General features: G+C 32.9%; 1 protein-coding gene across 1 annotated transcript in view; it reads left to right on the forward strand.

Moving 5' to 3' along the window:
- Positions 1 to 4,799, forward strand: part of LOC115887853 (UDP-glucuronosyltransferase 2B19-like) — a 10,611-nt gene extending 5,812 nt beyond the window's left edge. Inside the window, exons 2-3 of the mRNA XM_030907365.1 lie at positions 5 to 405; positions 4,560 to 4,799. Coding sequence (XP_030763225.1) covers positions 5 to 405; positions 4,560 to 4,799 — 641 coding nt within the window. The remainder of the gene's footprint in view (positions 1 to 4; positions 406 to 4,559) is intronic.
- The last annotated feature ends 15,654 nt before the right edge of the window (positions 4,800 to 20,453 follow it).

Here is a 20,453-nt window from a genome sequence, read left to right on the forward strand (position 1 = left end):
GCAGCATTAGGAGGATACTATGAGGCACCTTTAATTGGGATTTGTTCCTTAGGTGCTGCAACTAATGGTTTAGATGCTATAGGGAACGTTTTAAATCCTGTAGTAACGCCCGATCAAAATGTTCCAATAGGAAGATCAAATTTTTCGTTTAGAGATCGTTTGCTTTCTATTTTTTATTCAATTTGGATCAGAATTTATTATCATTGGCATATTCTCCCTATGGAAGACAAGACTGTAAGGAAGTACTTGGGGAACAACCTTCCATATTTAGGACAAATTGAGAGAAATGTTAGTCTGTTACTGTTGAATAGAAATCAGATATCCCATAGAATAATGCCTGTAGTTCCTGGTGTAATTGAATTTGGGGGACTTAACTATAATAGAGCTGTACAAACTCTAAACCCGGTAAGTATTTTTTTATACAGGGTCCGGCAATAGTGCGTCGGGCATCTGTAGCTCCTATAATAAAAAAGTTAGGAATTTTGTTTAAGTGCAAACCTAAAGTATATACCAGGATGCATTTCAGGAAAATATTTTAACTTCTATAGGGTGACTCAAAAAAGTGTGAGTGGACCTGGATGTTTTTTTTTAAATGGTACACCCTGTATATTATTGCATTTTTGGCTTCCTTGCACATCACTTTACATAACCCTAAGATATGAATAAATATTATTTTATTCATATCTTTTCGATTTCGATAGTTTCAGAGATATTAAAAAATAAACAAAAATATATATTTTTCAACCCTTCTTAAAAAATTATTAAAAATACAAGAACTGTTCTGAAATCAAAACGATATTAGGTATTTACTTTAGATGGTCTGTTCTTACTTTGCTATAAATATGGTAATCGTAAATCATACGGGATGTTCAATATTCTACGCCAAACTTTCTAAAATATTAAACATTTTTTCTTTGTTTTTTTAAATGGAACACCCTGTATATGATTTTTTTATTAGACCGAGAGTTTAAAAATGAACATTTTCTCTATTTAGAGTATTTCAAAATTTTTAACGGTTTCGCAGATACACGCAGTATTATTTCATATGGCGCTTTCAATTGTAAAATACGAGAGAGAGAAATTTTTGGGTGGCTTTGATAAAAATTTACTGTGGAAAATGCCATATGAAATATAAAACCGCAAATATCTGCGAAACCATTAAAAATTTTGAAATACTCTAAATAGAAAAAATGTTCATTTTTTAATTCTCCGTCTAATGAAAAAATAGTATACAGGGTGTTCTATTTAAAAAAACGTCCAACATCCTGTATAATTTACGATTTTCATATTTATAGCAAAGTACAGACCATCTAAAGTAAATACCTAATATATAGTTTTGATTTCAGAACATTTCCTGTATTTTTAATAATTTTTTTAAGAAGGGCTGAAAAAAATATATTTTTGATTTATTTTTTAACATCTCTGAAACTATCAACATGTGTTTATTCATATCTTAGGGTTATGTAAAGTGATCGGAAAGGAAGTCAAAAATGCAATAATATACAGGGATACATATATATAAATAAAACATCCAGGTGCACTCACACTTTTTTGAGCCACTCTATAGAGGTTAAAATATTTTCATGAAATACATCCTGGTATATACTTTAGGTTTGCACTTAAAAAAAATTCTCAAGTTGTTTATTCTAGGAGCTACAGATGCCCGACGTACTATTGCCGGACTCCTGTATATTCTAATTTAGTATATTAGTAGAGTGCCCAGAGATTTTTACCTCGGAATTCAATTACTGTGAATGTATTAATGTAAAACCTTCTGAATTGTGTCTTAGATAAAATACTAAAATGTTTACCCATTTTTTCGTTGCTTTTAATTTTTTATGTTAGTAATTTTAGTACATTCTTAGTTATTTCCTTCTTAATTTTTTGATTTCTAAAACATTTTAAAGTAAATTTATTGAGATAAACGATATATCTATTCTGCTTATATTCTAATCATTGAAATTTTGATTGAAATCGAATTATACAGGGTGACGCGTCATATACGACGCGGTTTCTGCAAGGAGAACAAAAGTTTGTATTGAAGTGAATTTTTGTGAGCTTATGTATGTGAATTTAAAGAATTTTTTAAAAGTCTATAGAGTTCTACAGGGTGTCCCCAAAAAAAGTTACACATCAAAGTTGTGTTTTTTGTAATTGAACACACTAGATATTATTGATATTTTTGAAAAAAATAAAGTTGAGTTTCATTAGAAAGGTATATGACTAAAATGTATAGTTTTTGAAATACATTCAGTGGCACGAAAAATGGGCACCTTAAAACTTTGATGTATTTTAAAGTTTAATATAATTTGTTCTAGTGGGCCGATTTTGATGATTTTTTAAGCAGTATGTAGCCAAATTATTTGACTTTTTAGTATCTCTTTCTAAATTAAAAATTAAATTCCCCATCTGTTAATTATACGATGTTGATATTTTGGTGAAAGTTTGAAACACCCTGTGGAATATGTTAAAAGAGCAAGACATTTAAAAATTTTATCACCTAGATACGTCCTTTCTCGATAGATTTTTTTTTGGTTCACTTCATTAGATTTATTTTTATTGGACATATTCGCTTTTGAAGAAGACACTAACATTTTTTCGTAATTTTTACATTAAGACCAGGCTTTTGCTTTTGATTCTAGTCTACAGATCTAGTAAGTTCTGGTCCCGAAGCAGGCCTTCTTGACACAAGATTTGCTTCATTTAATCTTCTTCTTATAGTCCGTTAGTTAATTTGTACATTCCTTAGGTGCAATTCATTATAAATTTGAAAAGCTGGTAAGCGGCGGTTTCTTAGCGATAAACTTACAATAGTATATAATAGTCGATCGTCACGATTAGAATTTCTCATACGATTGTTCCTGAGCTTCTAGATTGACGTCCTCTTGGACGTGGTCATAATTCAATAACCACTTAGTATACTCTATGGTATTAAGGTATTTTTGAAACCTGGATTTTATAGCAAATTTACTGAACTACACAAATATAGAGCATTTCATTTGAATAATTAAAACTTAACCTGTATATCTAGGTATAAAAAGATTCTTGAAATGTGAGCTACCATTAAACACATATCTTGTAAAATGTTTGAAGTGAAAATCTCAAATAGGAATTCCGATACAGAGATTTTTCGGAACAGGGAGCCATCTTGTATGTATGCATTTGTATATGTGTGTTTATTTAAATACTAAAGTGAAAGCAACGAATTTAAATGGGTAAACTTTGTAATATATCTTATTAACAATACAATGCAAAAAGTTTTATAAAAAATCGTTCACAGTAAATGAATTCCGAGGTTTGTATCCCATAAGGGCTTAAAGCGTTCCACTCAAAGATATTTAAACTCAAGAGATACAATTGTTTACCTTTTTCCTTCATCGGCCATTATTCTATCCTTATTTTCGCATCTCTCTTACACCGAAAACATTTGTCGGATTTACCTGTATATTGGTATTAGTATTCGATTAAGAATGATACCACTCTAATAGATTTCAAGCAATTTGAGAAAATGTGCGAACAAATCGCTACATTTAGCAGCGAATATCTCGAGAACAAAATGTGCAAATCTCAAAAACGAAAGTTTTGTAAAGTACGCGTTTGGGTCTACAAGATAATATGAAATAATCAAAATCGGTTATCCAAAATTTTTTCGTCAAAAAATTTCCTCGGCACTCCCCTGTCGATTTTGTTAAAAATGAAAATGTCTGGAATTGCAACTAAAATATACTTACCGATAGCTTATTTTACGTAGTGAGAGAAACCGCAGAATGATACCGCTCTAATAGATTTCAAGCAATTTGAGTAAATGTGCGAACAAATCGCTACATTTAGCAGCGAATATCTCGAAAACAAAATGTGCAAATCTCAAAAACGAAACAGTTTTTTAAAGTACGTGTTTGGGCCTAAAACAGATTATCAAATAACCAAATCGGTTATACAAAATTTTTTCGTAAAAAAATTTCCTCGGCACCCCCCTGTCGATTTGTTTTGTTATTGCTAATAGAGGGAGTCTCATTCGCCGGAGATGAACAAGGTTTGGAACAAGATATTGAAACTACATTTACTAATACACCCAAATTTTGATATTTTATTTAATAAAATAAAGTAAAAAAAGCTTATTGATTTTTTAATCGTTATTCTTATGCGAAAAGCCATCTTCTAATAAAAAATTATGCCGGTTTTTATTTATTTTGCTATCCTTCCTCAACTAATTTTTTTCCTATTACTATCCTCCCTCAACTTTTTACAATGCGACAAATATGTAAGAGTTATTTTTATTTTTTAAAATTTATTAAACGATTATTTGAATTTCCTTAAAATACTATCGGTCGATCGGCACGCCACTGGAAATTGACCTCAACCGTCTAATCTTTGTAAACAACTACATTGTTGCCGTTGCGCCGATACCCTATTCCCTTCTTTGTCCATTCTCTCTCGCACTCGTTGATTTTTGCAAACCAAAGTGTGATGAAGATTTAGAGCGTTTTATGAATGGATCGTTGTATCTCCCGAGTTTAAATATCTTTGATTCCACTATATTTGTGTTTTTTATTTTGAAGGATTTACAAGATTTCTTGGACAAATCGAATAATGGAGTGATATATTTTAGTTTAGGCGCAGCTATAAAGCTAGTAGACTTTTTATCACCAGATCAAGTTCAAATTTTTAAGTCAGTCTTCAATAAACTTCCTTATAATGTGCTATGGAAATTCGAAAATGACACGATGGAATCAAAACCAGAAAACATTTTTGTCAGCAAATGGTTAAATCAGTCTGTTGTTTTAGGTATGGCCACTTAGATATACTCTTTTTTTAGCCGACCATACCAACAGGTATGGTAGGCTATTAAGATCGACAATTTTTTTTTTAATTTCACTCAAAATGAGTTATTTGGGTCATAAATGACCTAAATACAAAATATTTTCATGGTGTTTGTCTGTCTGTCCGTCTAACAGGATAACTCAAAAACCGCTAAACCGATTTTAACCAAATTTGGCACAAAAATACTGTGGCACCCGAGAATCTGGCCATTAGTTTTTGGTGGGGATGGGGGGTTGGTAAGGGGGTATGAGAGGGGGTTAAGAATTTATAAAAATTGTAACTCCAAAATTACAGTAGCTAGCGAAACGCGATTTTCAATTTAAGATTAGGAATAATATTTGCAACAAAATTTGTAATAACATCAAAATCAGGCAAAGTCGCAGTTTTTGAGATAAAAAAATTGGAAAAATTCCTTTACTTTGAAACTAAAAGAACTGTCTACCAACTTTTTATTAACATATTTAGTATGGGCGGCTATACGTGCCTCCCGGCGCCAATTTTTTTTACACACGGTTATTCACCTCATTTAACACGAAAACTGGTCATTTAACACACAAAAAGAATTGTGAGTGATGAGATTGTTCGAGGATTATTAAAACTACAATTTAAAATTATTTTCAAAAGGTACCGAGTGTCCCAAATCAATAAATAATATTAAAGTTGTATTTTTAAGTGAATTACCCTGTATATTATTACATTTTCAGTTTCTACGATTAGAACAAAGGTAAATTTGATTAAGATTTACCGCACTTAAATCTTACAGTTTTTGAAATATTTACGTTTTCGTGAAAATTCAGTTACCAATTTTAATGCTTCATTTCGCTAGGCGTATTTAAGTTTTTAAAACCAAATATTATACTGAAGTTTTTCTATTTATTAAATTTTGTGTTGCAAAAATTACAGTTGAGGATTGGAACCTTTGGTGTTACACAGCAAAATAAAAACACTAAATCACCACAATACACCAAAACTCTTTTACTTTTACACTGGACGCGCGTTTCGCTAACCATGTTAGTTCAGTTTATAATCATCAAAACCCCGCAGAATGCATAATCTCTAATAGATTTCAAGCAACTTGAGAAAATGTGCGAACAAATCGCTACATATAGCAGCGAATATCTCCAGAACATAAATGTGCAAATCTCAAAACCGAAACAGTTTTGTAAAGTACGCGTTTGGGTCCAACAACATATTTATAAAAATATCAAAATTTTTTTTTTTTTTTTTTTTCGTCAAAAAATCTTCTCAAACGGCACCCCCCTGTCGATTTTGTCAACAAATGAAAAAATGTTTCCGATTGCAACTAAAATACCTTACCGATCAGCTTATTTTCACTTAGGAATCCACTGACATAAAACCCGCCCAGAATGATATCTCTAATAGTTTTCAAGCAATTTGAGAATATGTGCGAACAAATCGCTTCATTTAGCAGCGAATATCCCGAGAACAAAATGTGCAAATCTCAAAACGAAACAGTTTTGTAAAGTACGCGTTTGGGTCCAAAACAGATTATAAAATAAATCAAAATCGGTTATTCCAACATATTATTTTCGCCAAAAAGATTCCTCGCATCCCCCTGTCATTTTTGTCAAAAATGAAAATGTCTCGGATTGCAAATAAAATATACTTACTGATAGCTTATTTTACATAGAATCCACTGACAAAAACCGCAGAATGATATCTCTAATAAATTTCAAGCAATTTGAGAAAATGTGCGAACAAATCGCTATATTTAGCAGCGAATATCTCGAGAACAAAATGTTCAAATCTCAAAAACAAAACAGTTTTGTAAAGTACGCGTTTGGGTCTAAAACAGATTATAAAATAATCAAAATCGGATATCCAAAATTTTTTCGTCAAAAAATTTCCTACGCACCCCCGTGTCGATTTTGTCAAATATTAAAATATCTCTGATTGCAACTAAGATATACTTACCGATAGCTAATTTTACGTAAAATCCACTGACAAAAACCGCAGAATGATATTTCTAATAGATTTCAAGCAATTTGAGAAAATGTGCGAACAAATCGCTACATTTAGCAGCGAATATCTCGAGAACAAAGTGTGCAAATCTCAAAAACGAAACTGTTTTGTAAAGTACGCGTTTGGGTCTACAAGAGAATATAAAATAATCAAAATCGGTTATCCAAAATTTTTTCGTCAAAAAATTTCCTCGGCACCCCCCTGTCGATTTTGTCAAAAATGAAAATGTCTCAGATTGCAACTAAACTATACTTACCGATAGCTTATTTTACTTAGAATCCACTGACAAAACCCGCAGAATGATATCTCTAAGAGATTTCAAGCAATTTGAGAAAATGTGCGAACAAATCGCTACATTTAGCAGCGAATATCTCGAGAACAAAATGTTCAAATCTCAAAAACGAAAAAGTTTTGTAAAGTACGCGTTTGGGTCTACAAGATAATATAAAATAATCAAAATCGGTTATCCAAAATTTTTTCGTCAAAAAATTTCCTCGGCACCCCCCTGTCGATTTTGTCAAAAATGAAAATGTCTCAGATTGCAACTAAACTATACTTACCGATAGCTTATTTTACTTAGAATCCACTGACAAAACCCGCAGAATGATATCTCTAAGAGATTTCAAGCAATTTGAGAAAATGTGCGAACAAATAGACTACATTTAGCAGCGAACATCTCGAGAACAAAATGTGCAAATCTCAAAAACGAAAGAGTTTTGTAAAGTACGCGTTTGGGTCTACAAGATAATATAAAATAATCAAAATCGGTTATCCAAAATTTTTTCGTGAAAAAATTTCCTCGGCACACCCCTGTCGATTTTGTCAAAAATGAAAATGTCTCAGATTGCAACTAAAATATACTTACTGATAGCTTATTTTACTTAGAATCCACTGACAAAAACCGCAGAATATTTCTAATAAATTTCAAGCAATTTGAGAAAATGTGCGAACAAATCGCTACATTTAGCAGCGAATATCTCGAGAACAAAATATGCAAATCTCAAAAACGAAACAGTTTTGTAAAGTACGCGTTTGGGTCTACAAGATAATATAAAATAATCAAAATCGGTTTTCCAAAATTTTTTCGTCAAAAAATTTCCTCGGCACCCCCCGTCGATTTTGTCAAAAATAAAAATGTCTCAGATTGCAACTAATCTATACTTACCGATAGCTTATTTTACTTAGAATCCACTGACAAAAACCGCAGAATGATATCTCTAAGAGATTTCAAGCAATTTGAGAAAATGTGCGAACAAATCGCTACATTTAGCAGCGAATATCTCGAGAACAAAATGTGCAAATCTCAAAAACGAAACAGTTTTGTAAAGTACGCGTTTGGGTCTACAAGATAATATAAAATAATCAAAATCGGTTATCCAAAATTTTTTCGTCAAAAAATTTCCTCGGCACCCCCTTGTCGATTTTGTCAAAAATGAAAATGTCTCAGATTGCAACTAAACTATACTTACCGATAGCTTATTTTACTTAGAATCCACTGACAAAAACCGCAGAATGATATCTCTAAGAGATTTCAAGCAATTTGAGAAAATGTGCGAACAAATCGCTACATTTAGCAGCGAATATCTCGAGAACAAAATGTGCAAATCTCAAAAACGAAACAGTTTTGTAAAGTACGCGTTTGGGTCTACAAGATAATATAAAATAATCAAAATCGGTTATCCAAAATTTTTTCGTCAAAAAATTTCCTCGGCACCCCCTTGTCGATTTTGTCAAAAATGAAAATGTCTCAGATTGCAACTAAACTATACTTACCGATAGCTTATTTTACTTAGAATCCACTGACAAAAACCGCAGAATGATATCTCTAAGAGATTTCAAGCAATTTGAGAAAATGTGCGAACAAATCGCTACATTTAGCAGCGAATATCTCGAGAACAAAATGTGCAAATCTCAAAAACGAAACAGTTTTGTAAAGTACGCGTTTGGGTCTACAAGATAATATAAAATAATCAAAATCGGTTATCCAAAATTTTTTCGTCAAAAAATTTCCTCGGCATCCCCCTGTCGATTTTGTCAAAAATGAAAATATTTCTGATTGCAACTAAACTATACTTACTGATAGCTTATTTTACTTAGAATCCACTGACAAAAACCGCAGAATATTTCTAATAAATTTCAAGCAATTTGAGAAAATGTGCGAACAAATCGCTACATTTAGCAGCGAATATCTCGAGAACAAAATGTGCAAATCTCAAAAACGAAACAGTTTTGTAAAGTACGCGTTTGGGTCTAAAACACATTATAAAATAATCAAAATCGGTTATCCAAATTTATTCCGTCAAAAAATTTCCGCTTCAGCCCCCTGTCGATTTTGTCAAATATGAAAATGTCTCGGATTGCAACTAAAATATACTTACCGATAGCTAATTTTACGTAGAATCCGCTGACAAAAACCGCTGAATGATATCTCTAAAACATTTCAAGAAATTTGAGAAAATGTGCGAACAAATCGCTACATTTAGCAGCGAATATCTCGAGAACAAAATGTGCAAATCTGAAAAACGAAACAGTTTTGTAAAGTACGCGTTTGGGTCAACAACATATTATAAAATAATCAAAATCGGTTATCCAAAATTTTTTCGTCAAAAAATTTCCTCGGCATCCCCCTGTCGATTTTGTCGAAAATGAAAATATTTCTGATTGAAACTAAAATATACTTACCGATAGCTAATTTTACGTAAAATCCACTGACAAAAACCGCAGAATGATATCTCTAATAAATTTCAAGCAATTTGAGAAAATGTGCGAACAATTCGCTTGATTTAGCAGCGAATATCTCGAGAACAAAATGTGCAAATCTCAAAAACAAAACAGTTTTGTAAAGTACGCGTTTGGGTCTAAAACAGATTATAAAATAATCAAAATCGGATATCCAAAATTTTTTCGTCAAAAAATTTCCTACGCACCCCCGTGTCGATTTTGTCAAAAATAAAAATGTCTCAGATTGCAACTAATCTATACTTACCGATAGCTTATTTTACTTAGAATCCACTGAAAAAAACCGCAGAATGATATCTCTAAGAGATTTCAAGCAATTTGAGAAAATGTGCGAACAAATCGCTACATTTAGCAGCGAATATCTCGAGAACAAAATGTGCAAATCTCAAAAACGAAACAGTTTTGTAAAGTACGCGTTTGGGTCTAAAACACATTATAAAATAATCAAAATCGGTTATCCAAATTTATTCCGTCAAAAAATTTCCGCTTCAGCCCCCTGTCGATTTTGTCAAATATGAAAATGTCTCGGATTGCAACTAAAATATACTTACCGATAGCTAATTTTACGTAGAATCCGCTGACAAAAACCGCAGAATGATATTTCTAATAGATTTCAAGCAATTTGAGAAAATGTGCGAACAAATCGCTACATTTAGCAGCGAATATCTCGAGAACAAAGTGTGCAAATCTCAAAAACGAAACTGTTTTGTAAAGTATGCGTTTGGGTCTACAAGATAATATAAAATAATCAAAATCGGTTATCCAAATTTATTCCGTCAAAAAATTTCCGCTTCAGCCCCCTGTCGATTTTGTCAAAAATGAAAATATTTCTGATTGAAACTAAAATATACTTACCGATAGCTAATTTTACGTAAAATCCACTGACAAAAACCGCAGAATGATATCTCTAATAAATTTCAAGCAATTTGAGAAAATGTGCGAACAAATCGCTATATTTAGCAGCGAATATCTCGAGAACAAAATGTGCAAATCTCAAAAACGAAACAGTTTTGTAAAGTACGCGTTTGGGTCTAAAACAGATTATAAAATAATCAAAATCGGATATCCAAAATTTTTTCGTCAAAAATTTCTACGCACCCCCCGTGTCGATTTTGTCAAATATTAAAATATCTCTGATTGCAACTAAGATATACTTACCGATAGCTAATTTTACGTAAAATCCACTGACAAAAAACCGCAGAATGATATTTCTAATAGATTTCAAGCAATTTGAGAAAATGTGCGAACAAATCGCTACATTTAGCAGCGAATATCTCGAGAACAAAGTGTGCAAATCTCAAAACGAAACTGTTTTGTAAAGTACGCGTTTGGGTCTACAAGATAATATAAAATAATCAAAATCGGTTATCCAAAATTTTTTCGTCAAAAAATTTCCTCGGCACCCCCCTGTCGATTTTGTCAAAAATAAAAATGTCTCAGATTGCAACTAAACTATACTTACCGATAGCTTATTTTACTTAGAATCCACTGACAAAATCCGCAGAATGATATCTCTAAGAGATTTCAAGCAATTTGAGAAAATGTGCGAACAAATAGACTACATTTAGCAGCGAACATCTCGAGAACAAAATGTGCAAATCTCAAAAACGAAAGAGTTTTGTAAAGTACGCGTTTGGGTCTAAAACAGATTATAAAATAATCAAAATCGGTTATCCAAATTTTTTCGTCAAAAAATTTCCTCGGCATCCCCCTGTCGATTTTGTCAAAAATGAAAATGTCTCGGATTGCAAATAAAATATACTTACTGATAGCTTATTTTACTTAGAATCCACTGACAAAAACCGCAGAATGATATCTCTAATAGATTTCAAGCAATTTGAGAAAATGTGCGAACAAATCGCTACATTTAGCAGCGAATATCTCGAGAACAAAATGTGCAAATCTGAAAAACGAAACAGTTTTGTGAAGTACGCGTTTGGGTCAACAACATATTATAAAATAATCAAAATCGGTAATCCAAAATTTTTTCGTCAAAAAATTTCCTCGGCATCCCCCTGTCGATTTTGTCAAAAATGAAAATATTTCTGATTGCAACTAAAATATACTTACCGATAGCTAATTTTACGTAAAATCCACTGACAAAAACCGCAGAATGATATCTCTAATAAATTTCAAGCAATTTGAGAAAATGTGCGAACAAATCGCTACATTTAGCAGCGAATATCTCGAGAACAAAATGTGCAAATCTCAAAAACGAAACAGTTTTGTAAAGTACGCGTTTGGGTCAACAACATATTATAAAATAATCAAAATCGGTTATCCAAAATTTTTTCGTCAAAAAATTTCCTCGGCATCCCCCTGTCGATTTTGTCAAAAATGAAAATATTTCTGATTGCAACTAAAATATACTTACTGATAGCTTATTTTACTTAGAATCCACTGACAAAAACCGCAGAATATTTCTAATAAATTTCAAGCAATTTGAGAAAATGTGCGAACAAATCGCTACATTTAGCAGCGAATATATCGAGAACAAAATGTGCAAATCTCAAAAGCGAAACAGTTTTGTAAAGTACGCGTTTGGGTCTACAAGATAATATAAAATAATCAAAATCGGTTTTCCAAAATTTTTTTGTCAAAAAATTTCCTCGGCGCCCCCTGTCGATTTTGTCAAAAATAAAAATGTCTCAGATTGCAACTAATCTATACTTACCGATAGCTTATTTTACTTAGAATCTCAAAAACGAAACAGTTTTGTATAGTACGCGTTTGGGTCAATAACATATTATAAAATAATCAAAATTTTTTTTTTTTTTTTTCGTCAAAAATTTCCTCGGCACCAACCTGTCGATTTCATATGATGAAAATGTCTCGATTGCAACTAAAATATACTTACGGATAGCTTATTACGTAGAATCCACTGAAAAAAACCGCAGAATGATATATCTAATGCATTTCAAGAAATTTGAGAAAATGTGCGAAAAAAGCGCTACATTTTAGCAGGAATTCGTCGAGAACGAAAATGTGCAAAATCTTTAAAAAAAATGAAACAGTTTTGTAAAGTACTGTTTGGGTCCAACAACATATATAAAAATAAGATCAAAATCTGTTATCCCAAACTTTTTCGAGTAAAAAATTCCTTGGAAACCTCCTCCTTGTCCGATATTTTGTCAAAAATGAAAATGACTCAGATTGCAACTAAAATATACTTACCGATAGCTAATTTTACGTAGAATCCACTGACAAAAACCGCAGAATGATATCTCTAATTTAGCAAACGATTTGTTCGCACATTTTCTCAAATTGCGTAAAATCTATTAGAGATATCATTCTGCGGTTTTAGTCAGTAGATTCTATGTAAAATTAGCTATCTGTAAGTATATTTTAATTGCAATCTGAGACATTTTCATTTTTGACAAAATCGACAGAGGGGTGCCGAGGAAATTTTTGGACGAAAAAATTTTGAAGAACCGATTGTGATTATTTTATAATATGTTTTAGACCCAAATGCGTACTTTACAAAACTGTTTCGTTTTTGGGATTTGCACATTTTGTTCTCGAGATATTCGCTGCTAAATGTATCGATTTATTCGCACATTTTCTCAAATTGCTTAAAATCTATTAGATATATCATTCTGCGGTTTTTGTCAGTAGATTCTATGTAAAATTAGCTATCTTTGAGTATATTTGAGTTGCAATCTGAGACATTTTCATTTTTGACAAAATCGACAGGAGGATACCGAGGAAATTTTTCGACGAAAAAATTTTGAAGAACCGAGTGTGATTATTTTATAATATGTTTTAGACCCAAACGCGTACTTTACAAAACTGTTTCGTTTTTGAGATTTTCACATTTTGTTCTCGAGATATTTGCTGCTAAATGTATCGATTTATTCGCATATTTTCTCAAATTGTTTAAAATCTATTAGAGATATCATTCTGCGGTTTTTGTCAGTAGATTCTATGTAAAATTAGCTATCTGTAAGTATATTTAAGTTTTACAGTTAAGTAAACATTTTTATTTTTGACGAAATCGACAGGGAGGCACCGAGGAAATTTTTGGACGAAAAAATTTTGAAGAATCGGTTGTGATTATTTTATATGTTTTACACCAAAACGCGTACATACATACATACATACACACACACATTACATATTAGCTATGAAAATCTAGGATATTAGCTATTTTATTATTATATACATATTTGAATTATTATTATTAGCTGGTCAGCTAAGTTGGTTACTTTTAATGACTTGGAGGTCAACGTTAAGTTGGTTGTCGCCTATTTTATGGTAGGAGGCTGGCAAGGCAGCAAACTGGAGGGTACCTAATGAATTGGCCGCTCGTGCCTCATGTATCACCCCCCCCTTCTTTTTCAAAGAAGGGAGGTAAAAACATATTCGAATATCTGTCACAAATATCTGGATACATTCCGTTGTTTGTATCTTTTCCTCTAAGCAAGGTTCAAACGTAAATTTATCCAGAGGTCCTTCTTCCTCATGATTTTCATTTGGAAATCCTTCAGAGGGAAAAATAGTTGATACCTTTTGTACAAGATACCGTCAACCACATTAGGACTATGCGTCCGGTATCTATAACAACCGTCCATATTTGTTCCATGATATATTTATGAATATTTTTCTCTCCCTTTAAAAGAATATTGAGTCTACGACGACTATTGTTAAATTTTATAACCCAGATATTTTTTTTTTAAGAGTTTGATTTCGAAAATATGCTGGACTTCATCTTAACAATTATGACACAGGAGAGGATAGGCGACATGCCATGGCTCCTTGGTAAATTAGGGAGTTAAATATTTTCTCAGATATAAAAGTTGGACCTTGTTCTGTGCTGAAGCCAGATCATTGGCTAAGACTGAATTCGTCTCCCGAAGAAGAATGTATCATCATCGAAGAGTCGAATGTTCTGTAGTCTCTTTGGATTGCCCTTCCCCCAACAAACTGCACAAATCGCTAGATTTGGTTATTTTCCTCTTCCTAGTTGCTGACCTTGTGTTCGATCTGTTATGAGATAGTGACACTTAAATAACGACTGTCCTGCTTTTTAAACGTACAGCCTTATAAATACAATGTGTGGAGGAGTTTTCCTGTTGAAATATATCGTTTTTTTTTATTTTTATTTTTTTTGAGGGTCTAAAATTTTTAGATTTATCACTTGAAATTCTTTTGTGAAATATACTTCTACGATAACGAGACCGAGAACGTCATTTATAAGGGAATCCCTTTCACACGGAGAAGGGCATTCATTAAAATTAAAAAAAATTTTATCATTGAGACAACAACACTTCGGTTATTATAATATTATCTCGATAGCGAGCTCTGGAATATCTTAAAAAAGGAATCCCTCTCACACGGAGTAGAGGATTCTCTAAAAGTACTAACCTTTGTCTCGCTATGAAAAAAACACTGGGAGAAGAACAGTCCGTGTTTATACAATATTCCTCATCCCTTTGTTTTCTCCTTTCCTCTAATCCCCACATTTCGGGATGTACTTCTATTTATTTCCATCCAATATTCGTCTAAAAATAAATATTCTAAAAGACTTACATATAATACGTGTAATTAATTTTTCGATAAGGCTATCGATAACGTATAAAAGAAATCCCTCCCACACGGAGACGGGCATTCTCTAAAAGTACGAAATTTTGTCCCACTGGGAGATACAAATATTTGGCACCTAAATATATAAATAATATTCTCTTGAGAGTGAGATCTAAAATCTCATAAAAAAAGAAATCCATTCCAGAGATAGGCATTTTCTAAAAGTACAAAATTTTGTTTCATACCTTATTTCATTGCTGGGAGATAAAACACTTCGGCATTTACAGTACTCTGTTGATTGCGAGATCTAGAATCTCATATAATAGGAATCCCTCTCACGAAGAGAAGGGTATTCTCTGTAAGTACGAAACTTTGTCTCACGGAGAGGACAACAGTTCGATATATATATGTTATTCTCATTTTTTCATTTTGTCTAATTCCATTGTTTCCTCCTTGCCTCTAATTTCCATATTTCGAAATTTGCTTTTACTTTAATTATTTCCATCCATTATTTAATTTCCTAAAAATAAGTATTATAAGATACTCACCGGTAATACGTGCAATTAATATCTCGATAGGGGATATCAACAATGACTTATAAAAGGAATCCCTCACACGGAGACGGCCATTCTCGAAAAATGAGAAATTTGACTCCCTGGGTGATACAACCTTCGGCACAACTTCGGTATTTATAATATTCTCTTGATAGAGAGATTTAGAACCTCATACAATAGGAATCCCTCTCACGAGGAGAAGGGCATTCTCTATAAATAGGAAACTTTGCGTCACTGGGACAACAACAGTTCGATATTTAGAATATTATCTGATGGCCAGATTTCTAACCATATATAATAGGAATCCCTCTCACGAGGAGAAGGGCATTCCCTAAATAGGAAACTTTGTCTCACTGGGAGCACAACAGTTCGATATATACGATATTCTTATTGCTTTCTCCATTTGTCTACTTCCATTGTCTCCTTCTTGCCTCTAATTTCTACATTTAGAGATTTGCTTCCACTTCAATTATTTCCCTCCATTATTTAATTACCTGAAAATAAATATTATAAGGTACTTACCTGTGATACCTGTAATTTATCTCTCGATAGTGGGATATCGATATTGACTTATAAAAGGAATCTCTCTCATATGGCCATCCTCTAAAAGTACGAAACTTGACTCACTCGGAGATGCAACACTTTGGCATTTATAATATTCTCTTGACTGCGAGATATAGAACCTTATATAAATGAGAATTCCTCTCACAAGGAGAAGGATATTCTTTACACGTACGAACTTTGTCTCACTGAGAGTACAACAGTCCGATATATATATAATATTCTTATTGTTTTCTTCTTTTATCTAATTCTAATATTCCGTTATTTACGTCCACTTCGTTTTTCTCTAAAAATAAATATTACACAATACTTACATATTGTTCCTTGTGTTCTACCTAGCTGTAGAACACCGTATATTACATAGTAATATCCAAAATGAGTAGAGAATAAACAATGGCTTCATCGATCTACGACGAAGAAATCGGAGAGCTACGATCCGCACTGCACCGTGCACGAAAGACGAATGAATACCGACCGCCGCGCCAGGGCTGGCGCCGCCACCTAGACTGGGAGCGGGAGGGAATTTAGCTTATAGCTTTAAAATTGTGCACGCAGGGACGGTACTACGTATAGAAAAATCAAGATAATACATTCGGACTGGACGCGAATATAATTATTGACTGTCGCAAACCGTTTTTCGATATCTGTAACCTATCTTGAGTTATTTGAGAAAATCCCCCCAAAAAAATGTTTTTTCAGTTTTCCGAAATTTTTAACGAATATCTGTGGAACACAAAGTGTCAATCTCAAAAACAAAACAGTTATGGAAAGTACATTTTCAGGACTACAATATATTATGAAATAAGCAAAAACGATTTTGTCAAAAACCGAAATGTTTCAAATCGCAACTAAGCTATTCTTACTGATAGCTCATTTAACGTAGAACTGACTGTCGCAAACCGTTTTTCGATACCTGTAACAGATCTTGAGATATTTGAGAAAATCTCCAAAAAATATTATTTTTTTCAGTTTTCCGAAATATTTATACTACGAATATCTCTGGAACAGAAACTGTCGATCTCAAAAACGAAACGATTATGTAGAGTAGATTTTGAGGACTACAACATATTGCGAAATAAGCAAAAACAATTTTTCAACATTTTTCGAAAAAATTCCTCAGCACCTCCCTGTCGATTTTGTCAAAAACCGAAATGTCTCAGATTGCTACTAAAATATTCTTACTGATAGTTTACTTTACGTTGAAATTTATTCAGTTTTCCGAAATTTTTAACGAATATCTCTGGAACACAAAGTATCAATCTCAAAAACGAAACGGTTATGTAAAGTACATTTTCGGCACTACAACATATTGCGAAATAAGCAAAAACGATTTTTCAAAATTTTTCGAAAAAATTCCTCGGCACCCCCCTGTCGGTTTTGTTACAAACCGAAATGTTTCGGATCGCTACTAAAATATCCTTACTGATACTGATAGTTCATTACGTAGAAAAGTAAAGATTTCAGTTAACGTCTCCTTTTTGCTGCCAGGGCTAATCTGGACGGGGCCTACTTTGTTTACGCGGAATCCGAACCGCGGTCCTCGATATCATGGTCAAGGGCCTACCGACTTAGGAAGTGTCTAAATCAACTCTTACTCACCAGATATCCGGTCTGCATTTAAGCAAAATGTACCATTATTTAGTCCATAATGTGATTTTCCCTGCTCTCATTGGTCGAGACTAAACGCTGGTGTGTTTTGCCAAACCTGACTAAAATGCGGTACATTTTGCCACTTTAGCGTGAGGCATTAAAAACGCAGGTACATGTTGCTAAACTTTACTAAAATGTTGTGTATTATCGTAACCACCGTAATAACAGTATTATGTCGAATGGCATTAACCTTTTCAATTGCCCTGAGAAAAATAAAAAAGAATTGACGGATTGATATGACAACTTCGCCAAAAACACGCCGCCGTTATACGCTTCTCTCAAGTAGTTTTCATTAGACAGACGTTGTTTTTGTGTGTTTGAATAAACTTTAGCATTTTTAATTGATATCTACCTTGACATCTGAAGGTTTGACGTATATTTTACCGGATCAAATTCCGATACAGTGTAATAGAAGTTTTGTCAGCGATGGCTATGAAATGAAGATCGCTGTCATTTTATATGTAAAATTATATGGGAAATTTCATCGATCGTCATTTCCAAACCAACTGGACGCCATTTTTTTTTCGATCATATGGTAGCATTATTTATGCTGAACTAAAAACAGCAGAAGTTTGTGACGCATGTATTTCAGAATTTTCTCGACTAAATTCAGTTGCCTGGTACGGCGAACTTTTACTTTGTTCTTTCCGTATTGGACAGGCTGTGTGGAGGTGGCTTTGAGACAAAAATCACGCAGTTTCCAAAGAAGATCGACCATTATTATACAGGGTGGCGCACCTCATTCGCCTCGGTTGATTAAACTGAAAGATGTAGAAACAACATTTTTTATGGGTATATCTAGAGCAACAATGTGCATAATTTAAAATTATTTTGAAATGTACAGGGTGGGTCAAATTCGACGCTTTTAAATGGAAAGACGCTTTTCTATAGGAGATAGACAAAAGCTAATATCGGTGTCTGGAGCTCATTTTTTGTCAAAAACATGATGGTGAAAACCGCATATCGATATCTGTTACCGTTTCGAAGTTACGGGGTGTTTTTCAAAAATATGCATTTTTAATAAATCTCTGTAACTTTTTTGCTATGGAAAATTTTGTATTTTTATGAAAACACTTCCAAAGTACCTTTTTACGTAGAATTTAATGGTTTAAATATAATTTTTTTAAAATTAATAATTTAAGAATTATCAATAGAAAAATTCTGAAAAGTAATGTACAAGGTGTTGACAAACTTTTTTATCATAACATGTTTATTTAAATATCTTTAGATATCTCAAAAACCAAAGCATTTAAACATATTAAACCCTTATAATAAATGCCTTATTTTATGTTCAGAAATCCAAAAATGAAATAAAATACCTGGTGTTCCATAAGAAAAAATATAACTTTGGTATGGATCGTAGTTCTGACACACCTTGTACATTTCAAAATAATTTTAAATTATGTACATTGCGTTCCCACATATATCTGTCTGTGTTACAGAGACGCCACGACATACGGAAATCAAACAAACAATTTTTCAGAAGTGTCAGGCTAATATTTCTATAAAATTGGCGTTTTCTTAACATTTCACGCTGGTTCTAAAAAGACGATCAAATATTAAGTAGGATAATTCTGTGGTCATTCCTAAAAATCAAAGATAACATAGTGTAATCTGCATTGTCCTTAAAACATTTGCATGATGCTGGAAAGAATATGGCAGAACGTACCACGTTTTAGTCACGGTTGGCAAAACGCACCAGCGTTTAGTCTCAACAAATGAGAGCAGGGAAAATCACATTATGGACTATATAGTGGTACATTTTGCTTAAATGCAGCCGGTCTCATCCGGCCTCGAACCGGCGCGGCGTAAATGAGCAGTGTGTATCAATAGATTTTACACTTTTCCCTTGAACAACAGCATGATAGAGAGTTTCGAACCGGTCACCCGTCCATTCACCAGTATCGCCTTAAGTCGCTTAACTTCGGTGTTCTAATAGGAACCGGTGTTTCAACGTAGCTAGACCATTGCTCATTACGTAGAATTGACTGTCGCAAACCGTTTTTCGATATCTGTAACAGAGAACTGTTGTTTGAGAAAATCCCCGCACGATTGCCCAGACCAAAGCGGTACAGCGGAAGCGGTGACGCGAGTATATAAGATTGCGGGATGTAGAAAACGCATATATTTGTGCACGCCAAAAAAAACGATTTTTTTCTACTTTGTGATTAGAGCAAGAAATGATACAAATATACCTCTCATCTGATGAACAAGAAGCTCTTTTTTTGCTTGCAGTAGCTGAAGATGAGAAGCGAAAAGGTTTGAAATATAATTTTTTTTGAGGAAAATTTTATGAAAATACATTCTGCTTTTAGAAAAAAAAAAAGAAAATGGGTACATGATATTAATGTTGAGCGAAGAACTTATGGCGAATTTCACACGTTAATGGCGCAACTGCAAATAGATCCTAAACGATTTTATATATATTTTGGAAAGCCAAGTGGCTGTTTCGAAGAGGAAAAAAAATGGCAAATTTTATTTACAACATTCGTAAAAAGAAATGAAGTAAAGAGAAAACATTCGTAAAAAAGATACAAATTATAGAGAGTCGATTAGTCCGGAAGAACTTAATTAATCCCGTTTTTATTCTTATTCTTCTACAGAACATATTTTATCCCGTTT

This window comes from Sitophilus oryzae, unplaced genomic scaffold, assembly GCF_002938485.1.
Source record: "Sitophilus oryzae breed Bouriz unplaced genomic scaffold, Soryzae_2.0 scaffold_649_pilon_pilon, whole genome shotgun sequence".
Lineage (NCBI taxonomy): Eukaryota > Metazoa > Arthropoda > Insecta > Coleoptera > Curculionidae > Sitophilus > Sitophilus oryzae.